The following is a 19,400-nucleotide window of genomic DNA, read 5'->3' on the forward strand; positions in this document are numbered from 1 at the left end:
TAGGAAAATGTTGAAATTTAATGAATATATTTTTTACAAAACATTACATGAAGGACCTTAGATTTCCTTAGACAAATATGCAATTTACTTTTATCATTCACATATATGCATTGCAGCTGATCCCATTGAATGTACAAAGGCACCAAACCTTAACAAGTAATTGCTATTGAAAAATATAGTAATGCACTTTTAAGATTAAACAAGATTTATAAAGAAAGGAATTTTTAAAACCATTTACACGAGCATATAAATTCTAAATGTAATCCCTGCCTACACCTTACAAACTAAGGAGAGTGCTATAATATGTGTAAAGAATAAAGTATTCACATATCCTTGATAGCGTCTGCTGTGTTGGGTCTGTCTCAGTGACAGACTGAGGCTGGTATTGTCTTCTTCTCTGATCAAAACAAGGTTGTCTTTTTCTCTGATCAAAACAGTGTGTCCCCCTAGCGGATATTTCATGAATTGCACATCATTAAAAATATTCATTCCGTGTCTTTTATGCATTTTTTCACTTTTAAATGATCCTGCGGGCCTGATCAAACCTCCTTGCGGGCCGGTTCCGGCCCGCGGGCCGTATGTTTGACACCACTGATGTATATAATCAGCCGTTTTTAGCCAAAAATCATAACCATGTATAGTAAGGCGTTTTTAGATGAAAAAAACGACCATGTGTAGTAAGGCGTTTTTCGACGAAAAAAGCGACCATGAATAGTAAGGTGTTTTGAGCCGAAAAAAACGACCATGAATAGTAAGGCGTTTTAACAAAAAAAATAAAACGACCATGTATAGCAAGGTGTTTTTAGCCGAAAAAAACCACCATGTATAGTAAGGCATTTTGAGCCGAAAAAAAAGACCATGGATAGTAAGGCGTTTTAAGCCAAAAAAACGACGATGTATAACAACAAAACAGGAAGTTAGAAATCTAATATTACGGTTTGGATTTTTCTACATTTTAAAAAACATACACACACGCACACTGATTGCAAACAAACAAATGTGTCAACACGGCGTTTTTAGCCGAAAAAAACGACCATGTATAATAAGGCGATTTGGGCCGAAAAAAAAACGACATTTTTAGCCCAAGGCATTTTTAGCCAAAAAAAACGACCATGTATAGTAAGGCGTTTTTAGCCGAAAAAATCGGCCATGTATAGTAAGGCGTTTTTAGCCGAAAAAAACAACCATGTATAGTAAGGCGTTTTTAGCCGGAAAAAAACGGTGCAAATGGTTTTCTTGATTGACTGTCAGCCGGGTGAGGGTGCCCCCTCCCCTCTGCCGATGGCCCGAAAACAGCCGGGGGAGGCTCCAGCACACCCCCCCCCCCGACCCCGACCCCGACCCTTGTGAGGACAAGGGGATGAGAAAATGGATGGGAGGGTGGACTGACAACACCCATGCCAGCAAGAAGAGAACATGCAAGCACGACAGGCCGGAGCTGGATTTGAACCCTGGACCTCTGCGTTCGCACTCCAATGCACTAACCAGTAGGCCACGGAGCCAACCGAGTGTCACACTCAAACGTATAAATGAAAGCATTAAACACCTTTTTTTTTTTTTTAATTAAAAAAAAATAAAGGATCAACACAACACATTAAAAGTCATGATGCTCTTAATTCTCCCTGTGTTGTCATTTCTTGCTCTTGTGCGGCTTTCTTGGCTTCGATCTTCTCCACCAGTTCCTGTCGAAGAAAGGGGATATGTCATCTGACCATCTCAATCACAACAGGACATTTCTACCAATTCAAGTGGAAGGGTTGTTGTCATTGGGTGCCAAACTTTGTATACTTTACCATGTATAGTAAGGCATTTTTAGCCAAAATAAAACGACCATGTATAGCATGGCGTTTTTGGCCAAAAAAAACGACCATGTATAGTAAGGCATTTTTGGCCGAAAAAAACGACCACTTATAGTAAGGCATTTTTGGCCGAAAAAAAACGACCATGTATAGTAAGGCGTTTTTAGCCCAAAAAAACGACCATGTATAGTAAGGCGTTTTCAACCCAAAAAAACGAGCATGTATAGCACGGCGTTTTTGGCCCAAAAAAACGACCATGTATAGTAAGGCGTTTTTAGCCGAAAAAAACGACCATGTATAATAAGGCGATTTTGGCTGGAAAAGAAAACGACCATGTATAGTAAGGCATTTTTGGCCGAAAAAAAAAGCGACCATGCATAGTAAGGCGTTTTTAGCCTTAAGAAACGACCATGTAGAGCACGGCGCTTTTAGCCGAAAAAAAACGACCATGTATAGTAAGGCATTTTTAGCCCCAAAAAAAACGACCATGTATAGGAAGTCATTCTTAGCCCAAAAAAACTTCCATGTATAGTCAGCCGTTTTTACCCGAAAAAAATGACCATGCATAGCACGGTGTTTTTAGCCGAAAAAAAACGACCATGTATAGTAAGGCATTTTTGGCCGAAAAAAAATGACCATGTATATAGTAAGGCATTTTTGGCCGAAAAAAAACGACCATGTATAGTAAGGCATTTTTAGCCGAAAAAAACGACCATGTATAGCACGGCGTTTTTGCCCAAAAAAAACGACCATGTATAGCACGGCGTTTTTGCCCAAAAAAAACTACCATGTATAGTAAGGTGTTTTTAGCCGAAAAAAACAACCATGTATAATAAGGCGATTTTGGCCAAAAAAAAACCCGACCATGTATCGCAAGGCGCTTTTAGCCGAAAAAAACCGACCATGTATAGTAAGGCATTTTTAGCCGAAAAAAACGACCATGTATATATAGCACGGCGTTTTTGGCCAAAAAAACGACCATGTATAGTAAGGCGTTTTTAGCCTTAAAAAACGTCCATGTAGAGCACGGCGCTTTTAGCCGAAAAAAAAACGACCATGTATAGTAAGGCATTTTTGGTCGAAAAAAAAAACGACCATGTATAGTAAGGCGTTTTTAGCCTTAAAAAACGACCATGTAGAGCACGGCGCTTTTAGCCGAAAAAAACGACCATGTATAGTAAGGCATTTTTGGTCGAAAAAAAAACGACCATGTATAGTAAGGCGTTTTTAGCCTTAAAAAACGACCATGTAGAGCACGGCGCTTTTAGCCGAAAAAAAACGACCATGTATAGTAAGGCATTTTTAGCCCCAAAAAAACGACCAGTTATAGTAAGGCATTTTTGGCCGAAAATAAATGACCATGTATAGTAAGGCATTTTTGGCTGAAAAAAAACGACCATGTATATAGTAAGGCGTTTTTAGCCGAAAAAAAAGACCATCTATAGTAAGGCATTTTTGGCTGAAAAAAAAAACGACCATGTATAGTAAGGCGTTTTTAGCCTTAAAAAACGACCATGTAGGGCACGGCGCTTTTAGCCGAAAAAAAAAACGACCATGTATAGTAAGGCATTTTTAGCCCCAAAAATACGACCATGTATAGTAAGGCATTTTTGGCCGAAAAAAACCGACCATGTATAGTAAGGCTTTTTTAGCTGAAAAAAACGACCATGTATAGCATGGCGTTTTTGGCCCAAAAAAACGACCATGTATAGTAAGGCGTTTTTAGCCGAAAAAAACGACCATGTATAATAAGGCGATTTTGGCTGAAAAAAAAAAAACGACCATGTATAGTAAGGCGTTTTTAGCCTTAAAAAACGACCATGTAGGGCACGGCGCTTTTAGCCGGAAAAAAAACGACCATGTATAGTAAGGCATTTTTGGCCGAAAACCCCCCCACCATGTATAGTAAGGCGTTTTTAGCCGAAAAAAAACGACCATGTATATTAAGACATTTTTGGCCGAAAAAAAATGACCATGTATCGCACGGCGTTTTTAGCGGGAAAAAAACGACCATGTACAGTAAGGCGTTTTTAGCCGAAAAAAACGACCATGTATCGCACGGCGTTTTTAGCGGAAAAAAAACGACCATGTACATTAAGGCGTTTTTAGCCGAAAAAAACGACCATGTATATATAGCACGGCGTTTTTAGAGGGAAAAAAACGACCATGTATAGTAAGGCATTTTTAGCCCCAAAAAAACGACCATGTATAGTAAGCATTTTTGGCCGAAAAACTATACATGGTCGTTTTTTTTTCCGGCTAAAAACGCTTGACTATACATGATCGTTTTTTTTTGGGCTAAAAACGCCCTACTATACATGGTCGTTTTTTTCGGCTAAAAACGCCTTACTATACATGGTAGTTTTTTTCAGTTAAAAACGCCTTACTATACATGGTCGTTTTTTTGGCTAAAAATTTCCTCCAAAAACGCCTTACTATACATGGCCTTTTTTTTCCGGCTAAAAACGCCTTACTATACATGGTCGTTTTATTCGGCTAAAATTTTCGTCCAAAAATGGCTTACTATACATGGTCGTTTTTTTTGGGCTAAAAACGCCTTACTATACATGGTCGGGGGGTTTTTCGGCTAAAGACGCATTACTATACATGGTCGTTTTTTTCGGCTAAAAACGCCTTACTATACATCACCAGTGTCAAACTCATTTCACATGGTGGGCCACATACAGCCTCGGTAGATGTCAAGTGGGCCGGACCATTAAAATTATACCATACTTTGCTATAAACAACCAAACAAAATGTCTTTCCTTTGTTTTGGTATAAAGAAGCACAAGAACATTTGGAAAATGTTGAAATTTAATGAACGTATCTTTTACATAACATTTCCTGAAGCACCTTACATTTCCTTCAACAAATGTGCAATTTACTTTTATCATTCACATATATGCATTGCAACTGATCCCATTGATTGTACAAACTTTAACAAGTAATTGGTATTGAAAAATATAGCAATGCACTTTATGATTAAACAAGATTTATAAAGAAAATAAGTTTTAAACCATTTACACGTGCATATAAAATCTAAATGTAATCCCTGCCTACACCTTACAAACTAAGGAGAGTGCTATTAAATGTGTAAATGTGAGAGTTCTGTTGATCGCGTCTGCTGTCATGGGTCTGTCTCAGTGACGGACTGAGGCTGCTGTTGTCTTCTTCTCTGGTCAAAACAGTGTCCCCTAACGGATACTCAATGAATTGCACCTTATTAAAAATATTAATTCTGTGTCTTTTATGCATTTTTTTCATTTTTAAATTATCCTGCGGGCCTGATTGAACCTCGCGCATGTGTGTGTGCGTGTGTGTGTGTGTGTGTGTGTGTGATGAATGGAATTCCGCATCGGTGTGCAGTTGTAAAACAAGGCCGTGTGTTGAAAAAATAAATCTGAAACTGCATTTAAGGGTGGCTTAGTACTGGCTGGCCATATACGGGCCGGAGTGGTAAATTGATTTCTGGCCCAAATACTTCACTCCACAACTGGCCCTCATCTGGTTTGCCAGAGTCAAGCCAGTGCCTCCTTTGCCACCCCTGGGCCGTGTTCGGCCCACATGCATTATGCCAGTGCCGACTCAAGGCCAGCTGTGCCAACTTCATGCCGAATCCGGGCCAGATGCCTTTGCTGACTGGGTAGCAACCCGCATGCGCACATAACGTTATCTGTTGCACCCCCCCCCCCCCAACACTGAAAAGAAAAACAAAACGAAAGTAAATTAAAAGAAAGACACTCACACACCACACCACAAACACACATACAGGCACAGTGAAATCGCGTTGATCACACAGTCAACTCGTATGCGGTGACTTTTATGGTTAAAATATTTTTCGGTACCGTTAAAATGACACCACGGAAACGACATGCTACCGGTAACGATTGTTACCGTGAAATCCTCAGGCTTGCCGTAGTTTTTTTTTTGTTTGTTTATGCATGACGTCTCTGATCCACTGGTGAAAGGACACTTTGATCCTCTCCTCTTTCATCTATAACTGCTTCAGACAACAAAGTGTATGCAGAAACGTGGTGAAGATTGCACGACTGGCTGTGTCCTATGTGTTGTGTTGTGTTATTTTTGTTATATTGACTTCAAAATGGCGCCGCGTGAGTGGCTGCCTTTCCAGCAGCTCCTATATTTTGTTGTTCTACTTCTTCCTTTCATAACTTTGCTGCTGTGAATCGGGAATTTCTCCATTGCGAGACTAATAAAGGTTTTCTTATCTTTTCTTATCTTATTTGTTTTGACTGAGAAATTTCCTTGCGTCCCAAAAACGCACATTATTTGGAACTGTGCGCCCCGTGGGAAAATTATGCGTCTAGGACGCGGGACGCAGAGGTAACGAGATGGCTGAATCTCTAAACATTCTCTTGAGTACTACTATTATTACCACTCCCACTAATACTACATTAATTAATTTAATACCTTCAACTTCACAATAATAATAAAAAATAATTAAATCAACCATGATTTTAAACTATGTATTATCAATATTCATTATTCCAAACATGAGAAAGCATTCAGCAAACATAACTGGAATCGAGCAAAAGGACTCCAAATCCCAACGGCCAAACCCGGAAGTGAAGTGCCGACATTATTGACTCCAGCTGTAACGCAAATTACTTGGTTCAAATAAACATTCTAGTGCGACCGCACAAACGTGACGACTGTGCAAAAATAACTCAATAAAAGACACCACTGTTACAGAAAGGCTTTACACGCTATTTGAACTGCCGATCACGAACGGAACGAACCGTGATTGAAACTAACTGTGATGTCGCTCTTTACACGTTGTACTGACTGTCAGTGACAGCCCCGCCCCTCCTAAAGCGCCAGACAAAGTTATCAACGTGGGTTTACCTGGATGGATTTTGTTTGATTTCTATGTGATTTTTGCCGCCCTCTGGCCCACTTTATACCTGTGGACGAAGGATTCGGGGCTCTAATCCCTCGTTGTATCCGATGAATGGCAACCCAAGGCCAAGACCAAGGACTTGACTCCGAGGCCAAGGCCGAGGACCAAGGACCGCCCTTCGGTCCTCGAGCCGGTCCTTGACCTCGAGGACCGGCTCGAGGAACACATCACTGGTGTGTGTGTGTGTGTGTGTGAGCCAGCATAGGTATGATTGTGGGGACAAATATTTGTGTATGTTCGGGGAGTCCTCTTTTTACGTTTTAACCTTGAAGTTTTGATTGCACAGCATCTTGAGTTGCATTTTTATGTATGAAAAGTGCAATATAAATAAAGTTTGATTCATTGATTGACTTTCAAATGTTTTTTAATGTTGTGTGTGTGTGTGTGTGTGTGTGTGTGTGTGTGTGTGTGTGTGTGTGTGTGTGTGTGTGTGTGCATTTATCATGACTCCATATGGGAATTTTGGAATTGTGTTTGAGGAAAGTCGTATTTAGGTTCCCGGGTTGTGTGAAATAAACGCATACGAAATGATCAGATTAAGCAGGGGTCTCAAACTCTGGTCCTGAAGGGCCGCTGTCCTGCATGTTTTCCAAGTCTACCTGTTGCAACACACCTGATTCAAATGAACAGGTTCAATGTCAGGCTTCCGCAGAGCTTGCTGATGATCTGATCATTTGAATCAGGTGTGTTGCAACAGGGAGACTTGGAAAACATGCAGGACAGCGGCCCTCCAGGACCTGAGTTTGAGACCGCTGAGATAAAGGCTCTTGTCACTTTCACAAGTTTGAAATGAAAAACAGGAGATAGGTCGTTCCGTTCAATAGAGATAGCAACAGTGCCTCCCAGCGGACAGAGGAGAGTTGGCCTTTCAACACGTGAATGTTGATGCTGTGTGTGGGGGGGGAGGAGAGGGCGGGATACTGGTATCTTAGAAACGGCTTTGGTGCATTTTAATGCCATATAAGGCCATTATTTTCACAGAATCCATTTAGTGACCATTTAATGCTTTTTAGTGACACCCAGAAGCCCTGCAAAAGCCAATCAGTAGTTTTATTTATTTTCATGCATTGAGGTGATATATGCTTTGTGATTTAATTTTTGGGTTTACACAGGCACTATATTGTATTGCATGCATTATTTTATTAACCCACTGCAATTTTGTGTGTGAGTACAGAACATTTACTTTGTATCTTGCTCTCGTATTTGTTCCTATTTCAATTGCTTTGCTATACAGTGGATTTCACAAGCGCTATTCGAGCAAGGCCGTTCCCCCAAGAAGAGGTCAACAAAAGAGACATTTGTCAGTGACTGATTGATGAACCTTCCGTCAAGATTGGGGGAATGGCCCCTCCTGGGAAATGGCGAGACTGGGCTCAGATTTGTCAGAATCTGGCTAAAACAATACCGCATGTTCCGTGCCATGGAGTCTCCGACAGATAGGTCCCGCGAGCTGTTATAAGCTTGCTTTAGTACAACCAGTTCCACCAAAACGGTGAGACTGACTCAGATCTCTCAGAATTTTGTGAAGACAATATCGTGTTGAATTGGCCAAGACGAGTTCCAACGATGCTGCACTTCCTTCTGGCCAAGAAGGTGCAAGTAGGTCTGCACACTTGCTTTAATACAACCAGTGTAACTAAAATGTGTTTGAAAGCAACTTTTCCTTATAAACCAGATATATTTTCTCTTCTGACTACCACAGGTACACTTTGGGTAGTGCGTGTCTACATGTCATTGTTTCAGGGATCATGAAAAATTACATTTGTAAAGCCACAGATTTGTTTGCATTATTGTTGGAATCTGATTTATGATTTACTGACTTATGTTTACACTGCACTTCTTTGACATAATTTGGTGAAATTGTGTATAGTAACTACTTACAAGACTGCCAGTCTGCAAGTCAAAATGATAAGTAAGTTAACAAATGATAAAAAAATGATATCGAAAAACAAACTGTCTTTCATATTTATTCATGGTTCATTTTCCTGCATTTTAGCATAAGGCTAACCTATAAGACCAAAAATGTATCAGAAATCTGATTTGTTAAAAAAAAAAACCCCTACATGGGAATAGGACCTTTTAAAAACATTTTCAATCACAAACAAAGGCAAATGCAATAATTATTTTTCAAAATCATTCAGCCCTACTATGTGAGTTACTGTATGTTTTGCATGGTTGTTTCACTTATTAGTAAATCTGATTTACTTGTACCAATGTTTTGATTGTAATTACATTTTGTACACTTAATCCTGATTGCACACACTCCCCACCGCCCCGGGCTGCAGTCTGCTCAACTGGAATGACTCACAACTCGTGATCCCCCATTCTTAACAAAGTAGACCTTAAAAGATGCTTTTCCCCTCAAACACTCTCTTTCTTTCCCTCACTCACTTCTCAGCTTGTAGTGTTGTAGTTCTTATACAGCACACTTCATAAGCCTATATGACTTCTTGGATTCCTCTTCGTCTTTTTTAACTCAAATGGCCACGAATAAAGTCGCAGCTCGTCAGAGCAAGAAGAGAAAAGATTTTATACCTTATTTTTTAGGGTTTGTCCTGTTCTTGTATTGCAGCGTTCAGCTTGTGTCATTCACAGCCAATACAACTGACTGGAGCCACACGATAAGGGTGCGCCGTGCACTTGGTAAGTAAAGCACATTTACACGTTGAATAGTCATACCAAGGTGGCTAAAGTACTCACCCGCTGTATTTACTGCAAAAAGTACAGACACATGAAAAAGGGACTGGTAATATAGTACAACTATTGATTCAACTATTTTTCTCAAATAAAATGAAAGAAGTACCAAAGTAAAATTAAATTTTTACTACGGATTAGTGCAGTGCTTGTCATACTTTTTACAAGTACCACCTGCATAAAGACTTCAAGTACCTACGGCCATGCCCGACATTCAGATACATTGGCGTCGTGGGCCCAAGCCTTCAAAAAAAATGAAACACGGGTTTTATTTATTCCTAAGTAGTGGCGATTTATTGTTCGTATACAAGTATAATGTTTTAAGCACCTGTAAGCACAATTTAAATTTTAAACTTTAATATTGTATAAATGTAAGTCAAATATACTTTTAAATAATGAATGACTTAAGTGAAGTTAAACATAACTGAACTGTACATAACACAATTATGGTAATAATAATAAGTGTAGGCCACTGTGACATTGAGCAGAGTGAGAATTTTTAATTCAATTATTTTTTTCATGTACCAGTAGAAGGGAGCCTATATACTCATGTGACACTTTGCGAATCAATGGATTAGTGCAGTGATTCTATAAGTGTGATATCAGTATCATTGGTGGTAGCCCACTGATTTTAATATGGAATCAAAGGGGTAAAAGATACATTTTCCCATATTTAAGCACAGTCATCAAGTTCAACATATTAATGTTGCAATGCTCCTATGGCTTACAATAAGTACAATTCGTATTTATTTGGGGAAGTATCTTTTGAAGGGGTGCTTGATGTAAAAAGTTTGAGAACTACTGTATTCGTGTCCAAACAAAACGTGTTTTCATAGCGTGGCACTTGGGAAGAAAAACTCTTACTTTCCCTCTGTCATGAACCGGCATAGCTCTCCAACCACATGCCTGACAAAATCTGATTAAGTATCAAAGTATTTGTATTTTGATATTCACCAGTGCAGTTCTGTTAGCGACACTAGCTTCCATTGTGATGTTGGTAGGCATTAGGCCGATGTAATGTTCAAGCAATTAAACGCTTCATTATAAATGTTTCGCCTGATTTTGCACTTCAAACAGTGGCAGTGCTTGACTCACTAATGCCCACATCTCATTGGCGTGGAAAGCCATGAAATTACAATTTAAGACTGAACAATGATTTAGTTGAGAATTTGTTGTGGCAAGTTTGACGTTTACTGGCCTCCGCCACCAGTCAGAATAATAACTCGAAAGCAACTTGTAAATAATAAAAGAACAATGCTTTGATAATGGAAAAAAAGTGAATTGAGTATGTTAAGAATATCATGGGTGTGATTGACTGCATACAAACACCACCTTTTACAGCTCTCGTAACCTCAATTTATATTCAGATCACCGATTTATGGAATAACAATTGGCCCCTTGCGACTGAAGACAGAGGGCAGCCATCTTATGTTGCCACTGTTACTGAGAACTTCTGTTTGGTTTTTGGCTGAAAACACTGTTCATGGAGCATGTTTTATGCCACAACTCCTGTATGGCATAATAAGAGCCTTTCAAAGACCGAACTTCACTGTTTGTGTCAGACAGTCAGATAATTTTACCTCAGTATCATGAATTGTGACTGACAGAGGCTCGGTTTACATTTCACAGCGAATATTGTCATAATGGGCTTTCCTTTCAAGTCATTGTTAATCGTTTTGATAAAATGATGCCAATACATTTTTTGGAGTACCTTGTAGCCTTTTTGCCATAGAGACAGAAAATAATGTGAAACCACCGTTGAGAAGTCAATGAATTTGAGATAGGTGCGCCTAGGAAGATGGCTGCCGGTAGTTCAATTCTCACTACGGCGAGCAAGTGCCATTGTTAGCCTATCATATACGTAAGTACGTGAATCAGATGCAGTTCGAATGGTCATAGTGATTCTCAAATTGTCATATGGGCGCCCTCTAGTGGTACATAAAAGGATCACTGAATTGAAAACAAATGCAGTGGACTCCCACCTACTCACGGTTCGTCACCCATGGATGTACCCAATTTTTTCGAAATATTTTAAAATATATTTTAAAATTTTAAATGGTTTCTGTAAAAGGAAAAACACTGTGCCTATCCAAGCTGACTGGACGAGTTGTGGTACACCCTGGACTGTGCTGGTTGCCAACCAATCACATTGCACACACTGTATAAGACAAACGATCAATCCCAAACACATTCGGACCAGTGAACAACTTTCATCAATTGTCTTGAACTTGGATAACATGCATTAATTTGGAATGTGGGAGAAACCCAGAAGCACAGGGAGAACATGCAAAGTCCACAGAGGAAAACTACATATGGTATTCAAAACCAGACCCTTGGAACTGTGCGGCAGATATGCTAACCACTAGTTTCCCGTTTCCCAACGCATTACAACTACTGTGCCCTCTAATGGTATTTTAATAAAGATGTGCAAAAATGGAATGTAATGGGGTCCCAATATGACTACATCTCCATTTCAGAGAATGAGACAGAGTGTATCGCACCTCACTCGTCGGAATTCCCTGATGGCTTCTTCACCGTGCAGGAGAGGAAGGATGGAGGCCTCGTCATCTACTTCTTGCTCATTTTCTACATGCTCTTGGCCGTTGCGATAGTCTGTGATGACTACTTCCTCCCATCCTTAGAAGTCATCAGTGAGCGTAAGTTGGTGTTAAATACTTTAGTAGAATGTCTAACTCGTGTGCGGGTGGGAATTTATCCGGGAGGTAAAGTCACCAATGTTAAACCTGAGAAAGGGCCTGCTGGCTCACTGTCATTCCTCCATTCTTCTAGTAGTTCATTCTAGGGGTTCTGGGGCTGAGGTCAGATTTCTGTGCAAGTTCTACAACAAACTGGACCTTACAGAAAAGGCATTCATTAAAGCGTTCCTACAAAGTGGGAAGCATACCACAAAGTGGTCAAACTCAACTCATGAAAAATCCATCATAGTCGTTGAGTTAGCACTGTCTTCATGTCCATGTCATTTTTCTTGTATGTGAATGTGTATTTTAAGGCCACATTATGAATTGTGCTTCGATTATGATTGTTCTTGAAAAAAATTATACATGCCTATTTAATTACAACATAAAACATGTAATTATGTTGAAAGGCATTGCTCATGTCCTTGTGCAGGAATTATACTTCCTTGTTTGATAAGATAACAGGTCAAAGTCAACTGTCAAACTAAACGTAAAAAGAATTCCGTCTTGTGTTATTCAAAACTACGACATAGCTTATCCTTTCAGTCGACTAGCGTATTGCAAACTGTAAATAGCATCGATGCTGCAGTGATTGACTTCTTTTAAGCAAAGGATTGAACACAAATGGTACAGCAGCAAATGTAGACAGAAAACAACAGCGCTCACTATAGAACAATGAGCCCCTGCTATTTGAGTTTGATATTGACCAAACCCTGAAAGTCTCTTCACTTGCTTTTGTCTAAATGAAGCTCCTCAACTCACTTTCACAATTCCTTGGCAAAAGAGAATAGTCCCAAATTTTTGGTTTTTAAACAATCAATATATACTTTCTAGGCGGCCCGGTAGTCCAGTGGTTAGCACGTCGGCTTCACAGTGCAGAGGTACCGGGTTCAATACCAGCTCCGGCCTCCCTGTGTGGAGTTTGCATGTTCTCCCCGGGCCTGTGTGGGTTTTCTCCGGGTGCTCCGGTTTCCTCCCACGTTCCAAAAACATGCATGGCAGGCTGATTGAACACTCTAAATTGTCCCTAGGTGTGAGTGTGCGCGTGCATGGTTGTTCGTCTCTGTGTGCCCTGCGATTGGCTGGCAACTGGTTCAGGGTGTCCCCCGCCTACTGCCCGAAGACGGCTGGGATAGGCTCCAGCACCCCCCGCGACCCTAGTGAGGATTAAGCGGTTCGGAAAATGGATGGATGGATATATACTTTCTTCTTTTATGCTTTTATTGGTTCCAAGATTCTATTATGTTTCAGGTTTGGGACTGTCTCAAGATGTCGCTGGTGCTACATTCATGGCCGCTGGGAGTTCTGCACCTGAGCTGGTCACAGCCTTTCTGGGTAAACATTGTGATAGGGATGATTGTCATTTTCACTACATTCCATCAACTAACATCCATTTTTTTTGTTTGTTTGTTTGTTTTTTCAATGTGTGTCAGGTGTTTTTGTGACAAAGGGGGACATTGGGGTCAGCACCATAGTGGGCTCAGCTGTGTACAACCTCTTGGGCATCTGTGCTGCATGTGGACTTTTGGCCTCTATGGTACAGATTTTCCAGTACATCCACACATTGACCTATTTAAGTTGCTACTGTAAAAGTGTGATCTTTATGGAAGTTGTAAATGTTGTTTTTGTTGTTCCAGGCAGGACGTCTCACCTGCTGGCCATTGTTCAGGGATTGCTTGGCGTACGGCATCAGTGTCGCCGCCGTTATTGCCATCATTTCTGATAACAAGGTGTACTGGTGAGTGAGCATGACCATAGGAGAATGCGATCTTGAGGTGCTTGTAAAACACAGCAGCTGTTGATTATGTCTCGTGACAGCAAGAACAAAAACAGTACCGAAAAGACATCACAGACGTTTATGACAGTGATAGCACGATGTAATAAATGTCTCCTTTATGGAAGGATTTCATGCATATCATTTGTGTTTCTCTGATCAAGATATGAGTCAAGATTCAGAGATGATAAGATTTGAACTCTTACTCATAAACAAGGAGGATTTTGAGGGTCTTGACCCCTACCAAGGTTTAAACATTTGTTAACTAGAGATCAATAAATCATCGGATTAAGGGCAATGCGAGATGTACAGCCCGAACGTGATTCAACAATTGCGAAGGAAGGAACATCAATGGAAGAAAACCTACCGCAAGCAGTGTGTGGAGTAGGGTTCCCTCGCTATCTGCGGGAGGTCGGAGCTCCACTAATGTGGAAAATTTGTGAATAATTGATACCCGCCCAAAAAGGTTTAGAATGGCCGATAGGTGCCACAAGCACTACTTTTTTTTTTTATTACACTGGGCTGTGGACTGACTAAATTAAGGTCCTCCCTCACTACTTCAACATACTGTAGTTCTTTCACTCCAACAGACTACAAAATGGCGCCAAAGCAATTCATTTCTATTTGGCAGGGTGCTTATAAGTGAATAAAAAAAAAATCCAGTATTCGCAAATATGCTAGGGAACACGGCCTCTGACCTGGGTACAAGCAGAAGTGCGGCGAATTCAGTCTTAACTTGTTTATAGAACAACAACCTGTCAGACACAAGAAGTTTAACCACGAGCAGAACTCTGCCATGGGCAAATATCACGCATACATCTTCCTTTTCAGGTACGACGCGGCCTGTCTCCTCCTGGTCTACGGAATCTACATTGTCGTCCTATGCTTTGACCTCCGTATCAGTGAGTTTGTCCTGAGGAAGATCAGTCCTTGCTGCACCTGCCTGGGTAAAGGCTCTGGGGAGAAAAGCGAAACGAGACCCTTGATGGGCCTCTGGCACGACGACACAAGCCTGCGAATCCACAGCCGCTCCAGGACGGACAGTGGAATCTTCCAGGATGACTCGGGATATTCCCATCTGTCCCTTAGCTTGCATGGCCTCAATGAAATTCCTGATGGTAAGCTGTGACACAATCACAACTGTTACTAACGTTTAACAATCAGATGTGACGAGGCTTTGGAACTGAGAACAAGATCTCACTGTGGCTGAGCTCCACAGATGTGTGGAGATAAGAGGAAAGTTTCAGTCCTCACTGCAAGACACATTCAAAATCTCATAGACTTTGCTAAGCAAAACCCCGCAAGAAACAAGATGCTGTGGTCCAATTCAAATTTAGGCCAACCAGTTCCTCGCTACAACATACAATCTTATTGAAGCACGACAGCAAAAGTCTCTGAAAAGTGAAAATATCAATTTTCTGAATTTGACACGGCACTGAAGACTATTTGTCACAACCCTAACAATTTTGTCTGATCAAAAAGAGTTTAAAATGAGGCTTCAAAATGAAAAAAAAAGTCCTCGTGTCCACAGTCAAATGCTAGGGCGGCGTGTCCGAGAAAAATGTATTTCTAACATAATTACATGTGTGAGCCATGAAAAATGTATCCGCTCAAAAGCCTCTGGTGGCTCTTATGCAAAGTATATTCCTGCAGGGCTTTTCCCACGCCACGTCGGCACGCTGGCAGTTGTTATTTATTTTTAAATCCCAAGATCTCCTGCACACTCACGGCAGGCAACGAGGCACTCTAAATTGGGCATTCCTGGGGACTTTCCAAAGGGAAGATGTATTTTTGGGGTGTGGGCATAGGTTGCTATCTACAAGTGAGTGCTGGACAACCGCTGCTATTCAAGTCATTTCAAATCATACTGTGGGGGAGGACCCAGTTTTAGCCACGCCTCCACAGAAAAAAAATCAGGGAAACTAAAAACATTTCAATACTATATCTCTATAATTCGGTACTAAAATACGTGTAGTTCTCACTCTAATACGTATAGTTTTCACTCTTTTCATGTTTTCAACAACTATCTTTAAACATGCGTAATGTATTTTGAAACAACTCCCTGAATTCACTTGACTTTAGCCTAATTCTAATCTATCGACAGAGCATAAAGGTGTGTTCACTGTGCCCGAGAGCGATTTGAAACGGATCCTCTGGGTTCTGTCCCTACCGATCATCGTCCTGCTTTTCCTCACCGTCCCTGACTGCAGAAGGCGGTTCTGGAAGCAATGGTTCGTCATCACCTTCTTCATGTCCGCAGTCTGGATCTCAGGTTTCACTTACATCCTGGTGTGGATGGTCACTGTTGTTGGTAAGAAGTTCACTCGTGAGTTTTAAATTAGAATGCACACTTTGTAGTGTAAATTACGGATCACAGTGTTTGGAATTTGTGAGGAAAACGTCAGAGGAGACTCACATGTTGGTCTGCTGCTTAATTCCTGAGATGCCTCGGTCCTGGACAGATGACTGTGAGTGTGTTTGGGCTGGGGGGGAGAATGCGGAGGGGGCGCGGGGTGCAGTCTGGGACTGCAGCTCTAACGAGCATGTGCTGATGCCGCCACTGCAGGATTACAGTCCCCCCCCCCGCACCTCAGGGACCAGTCATGTGAACACTTGGTGTACCACGTAGAGCTCCCCCCACGGGCACAGCTCCCAGAACGGCTTTAGTTACAACTGAGAGCAGGCTGGGGGTCTCATCATGTGACGGGCTAGTTGTACTGAAGTATATAATGAGATTATTATCCCACAGTTGTCAGATTGAATCTCATGGGAGGAGTCTTGTGAAAGAGTCGACATGAGACCAAGGGTGTAGAGATATAGCCTGGAGAGTGGGATTGTTTCCTTGTGGATCGGATTCGTACAGTGGCATCACATTGTCTCATTTTGAAGTTCGTCCTTAAATGTTAAACTGCACATTGCTGTATTCCTATCTGCATGAGGATTTGCATTTATGAAGTTAATTCTCTATTCAGGGGCGCAAATATGATTTTGGAACTGGGAGTTGCGAGGACCAAGCAAAGCGAATTCTTTGATTTAGTGCCATGTAATTGTGTCATTTGAAAATTAATCAATGAATAAAACTTGATTATTTTTCAATTATATGGGGGGATACCCCATTCCTCACTACTTTGAATAAAACGCAGTTCAACATTTCAAGTCAAAACCATTTTCTTTGAAATCCATTTCAGATAGCTCATACAAAACAGCAGTAATGCAGAACATAACATATTCAAGACGGCGAACGGTGCCATCAAAAGTCAAGTCAACTTCATGCATCATGTTGTTCAACAGAGTTCGAGAGCAGAACTTCAAACCTCCTGTAATTGCACGTAGCATGAACTCTGATGACGCATGAGATTATTTCATGTTTTCGACAAGGCGAGCTTCGCCACATTAAGGCTCAACAGCAGACTTTCCCCATGTGCGCTCAATCTTATCACTTTCCAAACTGTACGACTATTTTGACATTTGGAGTTTGACATTGGGAATAGTCAAAAATCACCAATCTGTCAAAGATCACCAATCTCAAATGAACCACAGATTTGGTTGTTGGAGTTTCAATTCCTTGAGAAATGCACCATCATAATGTTTACAACTCTGCATTGAGACGCATACCGTCAGTGTGAACACTAGACTCACAGATTTCACATATTACATTTATTAAAAACATGACCTTTTGACAATAATGAATGTCTCATGAGTCAGGACATTAACAATGAATTAGCATTACTAGTATCGATAGACTTAGAAAACATCTTAAAAAGCAACGTTTTGATACTTTATCATTTATCTTCATATGCTATACTATGATTTGAAAGTATGCAATATTTGTTATGAAGTAATTACTTTTTGTTTAAACAGGTGAGACACTCGGCATTCCCGACACGGTAATGGGACTCACATTGCTTGCAGCTGGAACCAGTATACCCGACACTGTAGCCAGTGTCATGGTGGCCAGAGAAGGTAAAACAAGCCTTGATACAATACGAGGTGTCAAAAAACTTCTGGAACTGGTTTCAGAAAAGATGTATTTCACACCAAAATACAAATTACAAAGTTCCCTTTTCAGTCTGGGCCGGATGATCAGGCACATTTACAAAGATATTCTGCAGCGTTTGCTACATTCTGTTTGTTAGAAGTGGTGAGCGTTGGAGCAGATTTTTCTTCGAAGGGGAAAACTTGTAGTTTGGATTTGAAATTCAGTGGCGTCTTAAATTTACTTTTGAGGTTATAGAGATACAAGCATTGCTTTTTTTCTCTTGAGATCGGTGACTTGCTAACCACCATTTTCCACGTTTGCAGGTTAGTATTGGCGTTGCTGAGGGTGGGGCGGGGTTGGGGGGTGAGTGGGCTGGAAGGAGTGCATTGCATTCCCTTTCATTTTAATGGAGAGAGATCATTTGCAATAGAAGCATGTCAACAGTCCATTTTGAACTTGTATCTCTCGGCACCAGTGTGAAGTAAACCCCACTCCATGGCAGGTTTCAGGTTCGCAGTGCCGCGATTTCACGCATTGTTTTTGTACAGCTCAGAACTACAGTATATCATTAATTTATTTTGGGTGTAATTCAACTGTCGACCACAAGATGTTAGCACACACAGTTCGACACTAAATTTGACCGATGTATAAGATTGAAAACGAGCAGTAATTTAGCTCACACTAGTTTTTCTTCTAAACATCAATACCGTTAAATCCAGATTTTTACACTGACAGAAAGCGATGGCTGTAGCTCATTTTATAATGTACACTATATCTTTGGGCATGATTATTGATGTATGAAGTGAAACGATATTTTTTTAAAAACGGTTTATGCTTCACAGAGAGATTGGTACACTGCACGATATTTTTGGTTATCCATTGCTGAAAAAGTGCAGTCATGCCTAGGGTGTATTTAAATAAGGTATATATCGCCCTGGAATGTAATCCCTACTAAATAGTGAATTACTCTTTTATCTGTTGTGAAACCAATCCTGGAACTTTTCTGGCATACCTCGTATTTATTGCAATATGACCAGGAGTACAAAAGCTGTTTTGTTTTACGACATTAAATGGCAATATTTGAATTATTTTCCGTCAGGGAAGGCTGACATGGCCATGTCCAACATTGTGGGCTCAAACGTGTTCGACATGCTGTGTCTGGGTTTACCGTGGTTCATCCAGACTGCATTTATGGATACCAACAACCCCGTGGAGGTTAACAGCACTGGGCTGGTGTTTATATCCTTAACGCTCTTGTTTTCCATCGTCTTCCTCTTCGTGGCCGTCCATGTGAATGGGTGGAAATTGGATTGGAAATTAGGACTCGTTTCCCTGGTTTGCTACATCCTCTTTGCTACTCTGTCTATCCTATATGAGCTGGGGATTATTGGAAATAATCCTTTAAGACTGTGCAGCGACTGAGAAATGGCCCTCTCCAGGACCAAAGCCATGTTTACCAAGACACTTGAGAAAATATTCCAAGCATGTTTCAACTCGTGCATCCTCACAATTAAATCTGCTGTGCCATGAAGCATGG

The 19,400-nt window shown here is 40.8% G+C and overlaps 1 protein-coding gene and 1 long non-coding RNA gene across 2 annotated transcripts; one reads left to right on the forward strand and one right to left on the reverse strand.

Moving 5' to 3' along the window:
- LOC147207502 (uncharacterized) lies at window positions 1–16,517 on the reverse strand. The gene is made up of 3 exons (XR_015100418.1): window positions 16,301–16,517; window positions 16,055–16,186; window positions 1–1,682 (listed from the first exon to the last, which is right to left on the reverse strand). It is a non-coding gene; the product is annotated as an uncharacterized LOC147207502 (long non-coding RNA).
- On the forward strand, window positions 9,088–19,394 carry slc24a5 (solute carrier family 24 member 5). The gene is made up of 9 exons (XM_086106798.1): window positions 9,088–9,363; window positions 11,892–12,071; window positions 13,362–13,445; window positions 13,544–13,647; window positions 13,748–13,848; window positions 14,716–15,002; window positions 15,989–16,195; window positions 17,746–17,847; window positions 18,963–19,394. The coding sequence occupies exons 1-9, from the start codon at window positions 9,201–9,203 to the stop codon at window positions 19,283–19,285; spliced, it is 1,551 nt and encodes a 516-aa protein (XP_085962924.1). The 5' UTR covers window positions 9,088–9,200; the 3' UTR covers window positions 19,286–19,394.
- Window positions 19,395–19,400: the final 6 nt, after the last annotated feature.

Source organism: Hippocampus guttulatus, chromosome 3, assembly GCF_054856545.1.
Source record: "Hippocampus guttulatus isolate MCC_2025c chromosome 3, RoL_Hgut_1.0, whole genome shotgun sequence".
In the NCBI taxonomy this organism is placed as follows: domain Eukaryota; kingdom Metazoa; phylum Chordata; class Actinopteri; order Syngnathiformes; family Syngnathidae; genus Hippocampus; species Hippocampus guttulatus.

Bases quoted from the DNA above. Each gene is read 5' to 3' on its own strand.
- slc24a5 (XM_086106798.1), top strand. From the start codon at position 9,201: ATGGCCACGAATAAAGTCGCAGCTCGTCAGAGCAAGAAGAGAAAAGAT. The intron at 9,364-11,891 runs GTAAGTAAAGCA...TCTCCATTTCAG, and splicing joins AAGGGTGCGCCGTGCACTTG to AGAATGAGACAGAGTGTATC. The intron at 17,848-18,962 runs GTAAAACAAGCC...ATTTTCCGTCAG, and splicing joins TGTCATGGTGGCCAGAGAAG to GGAAGGCTGACATGGCCATG.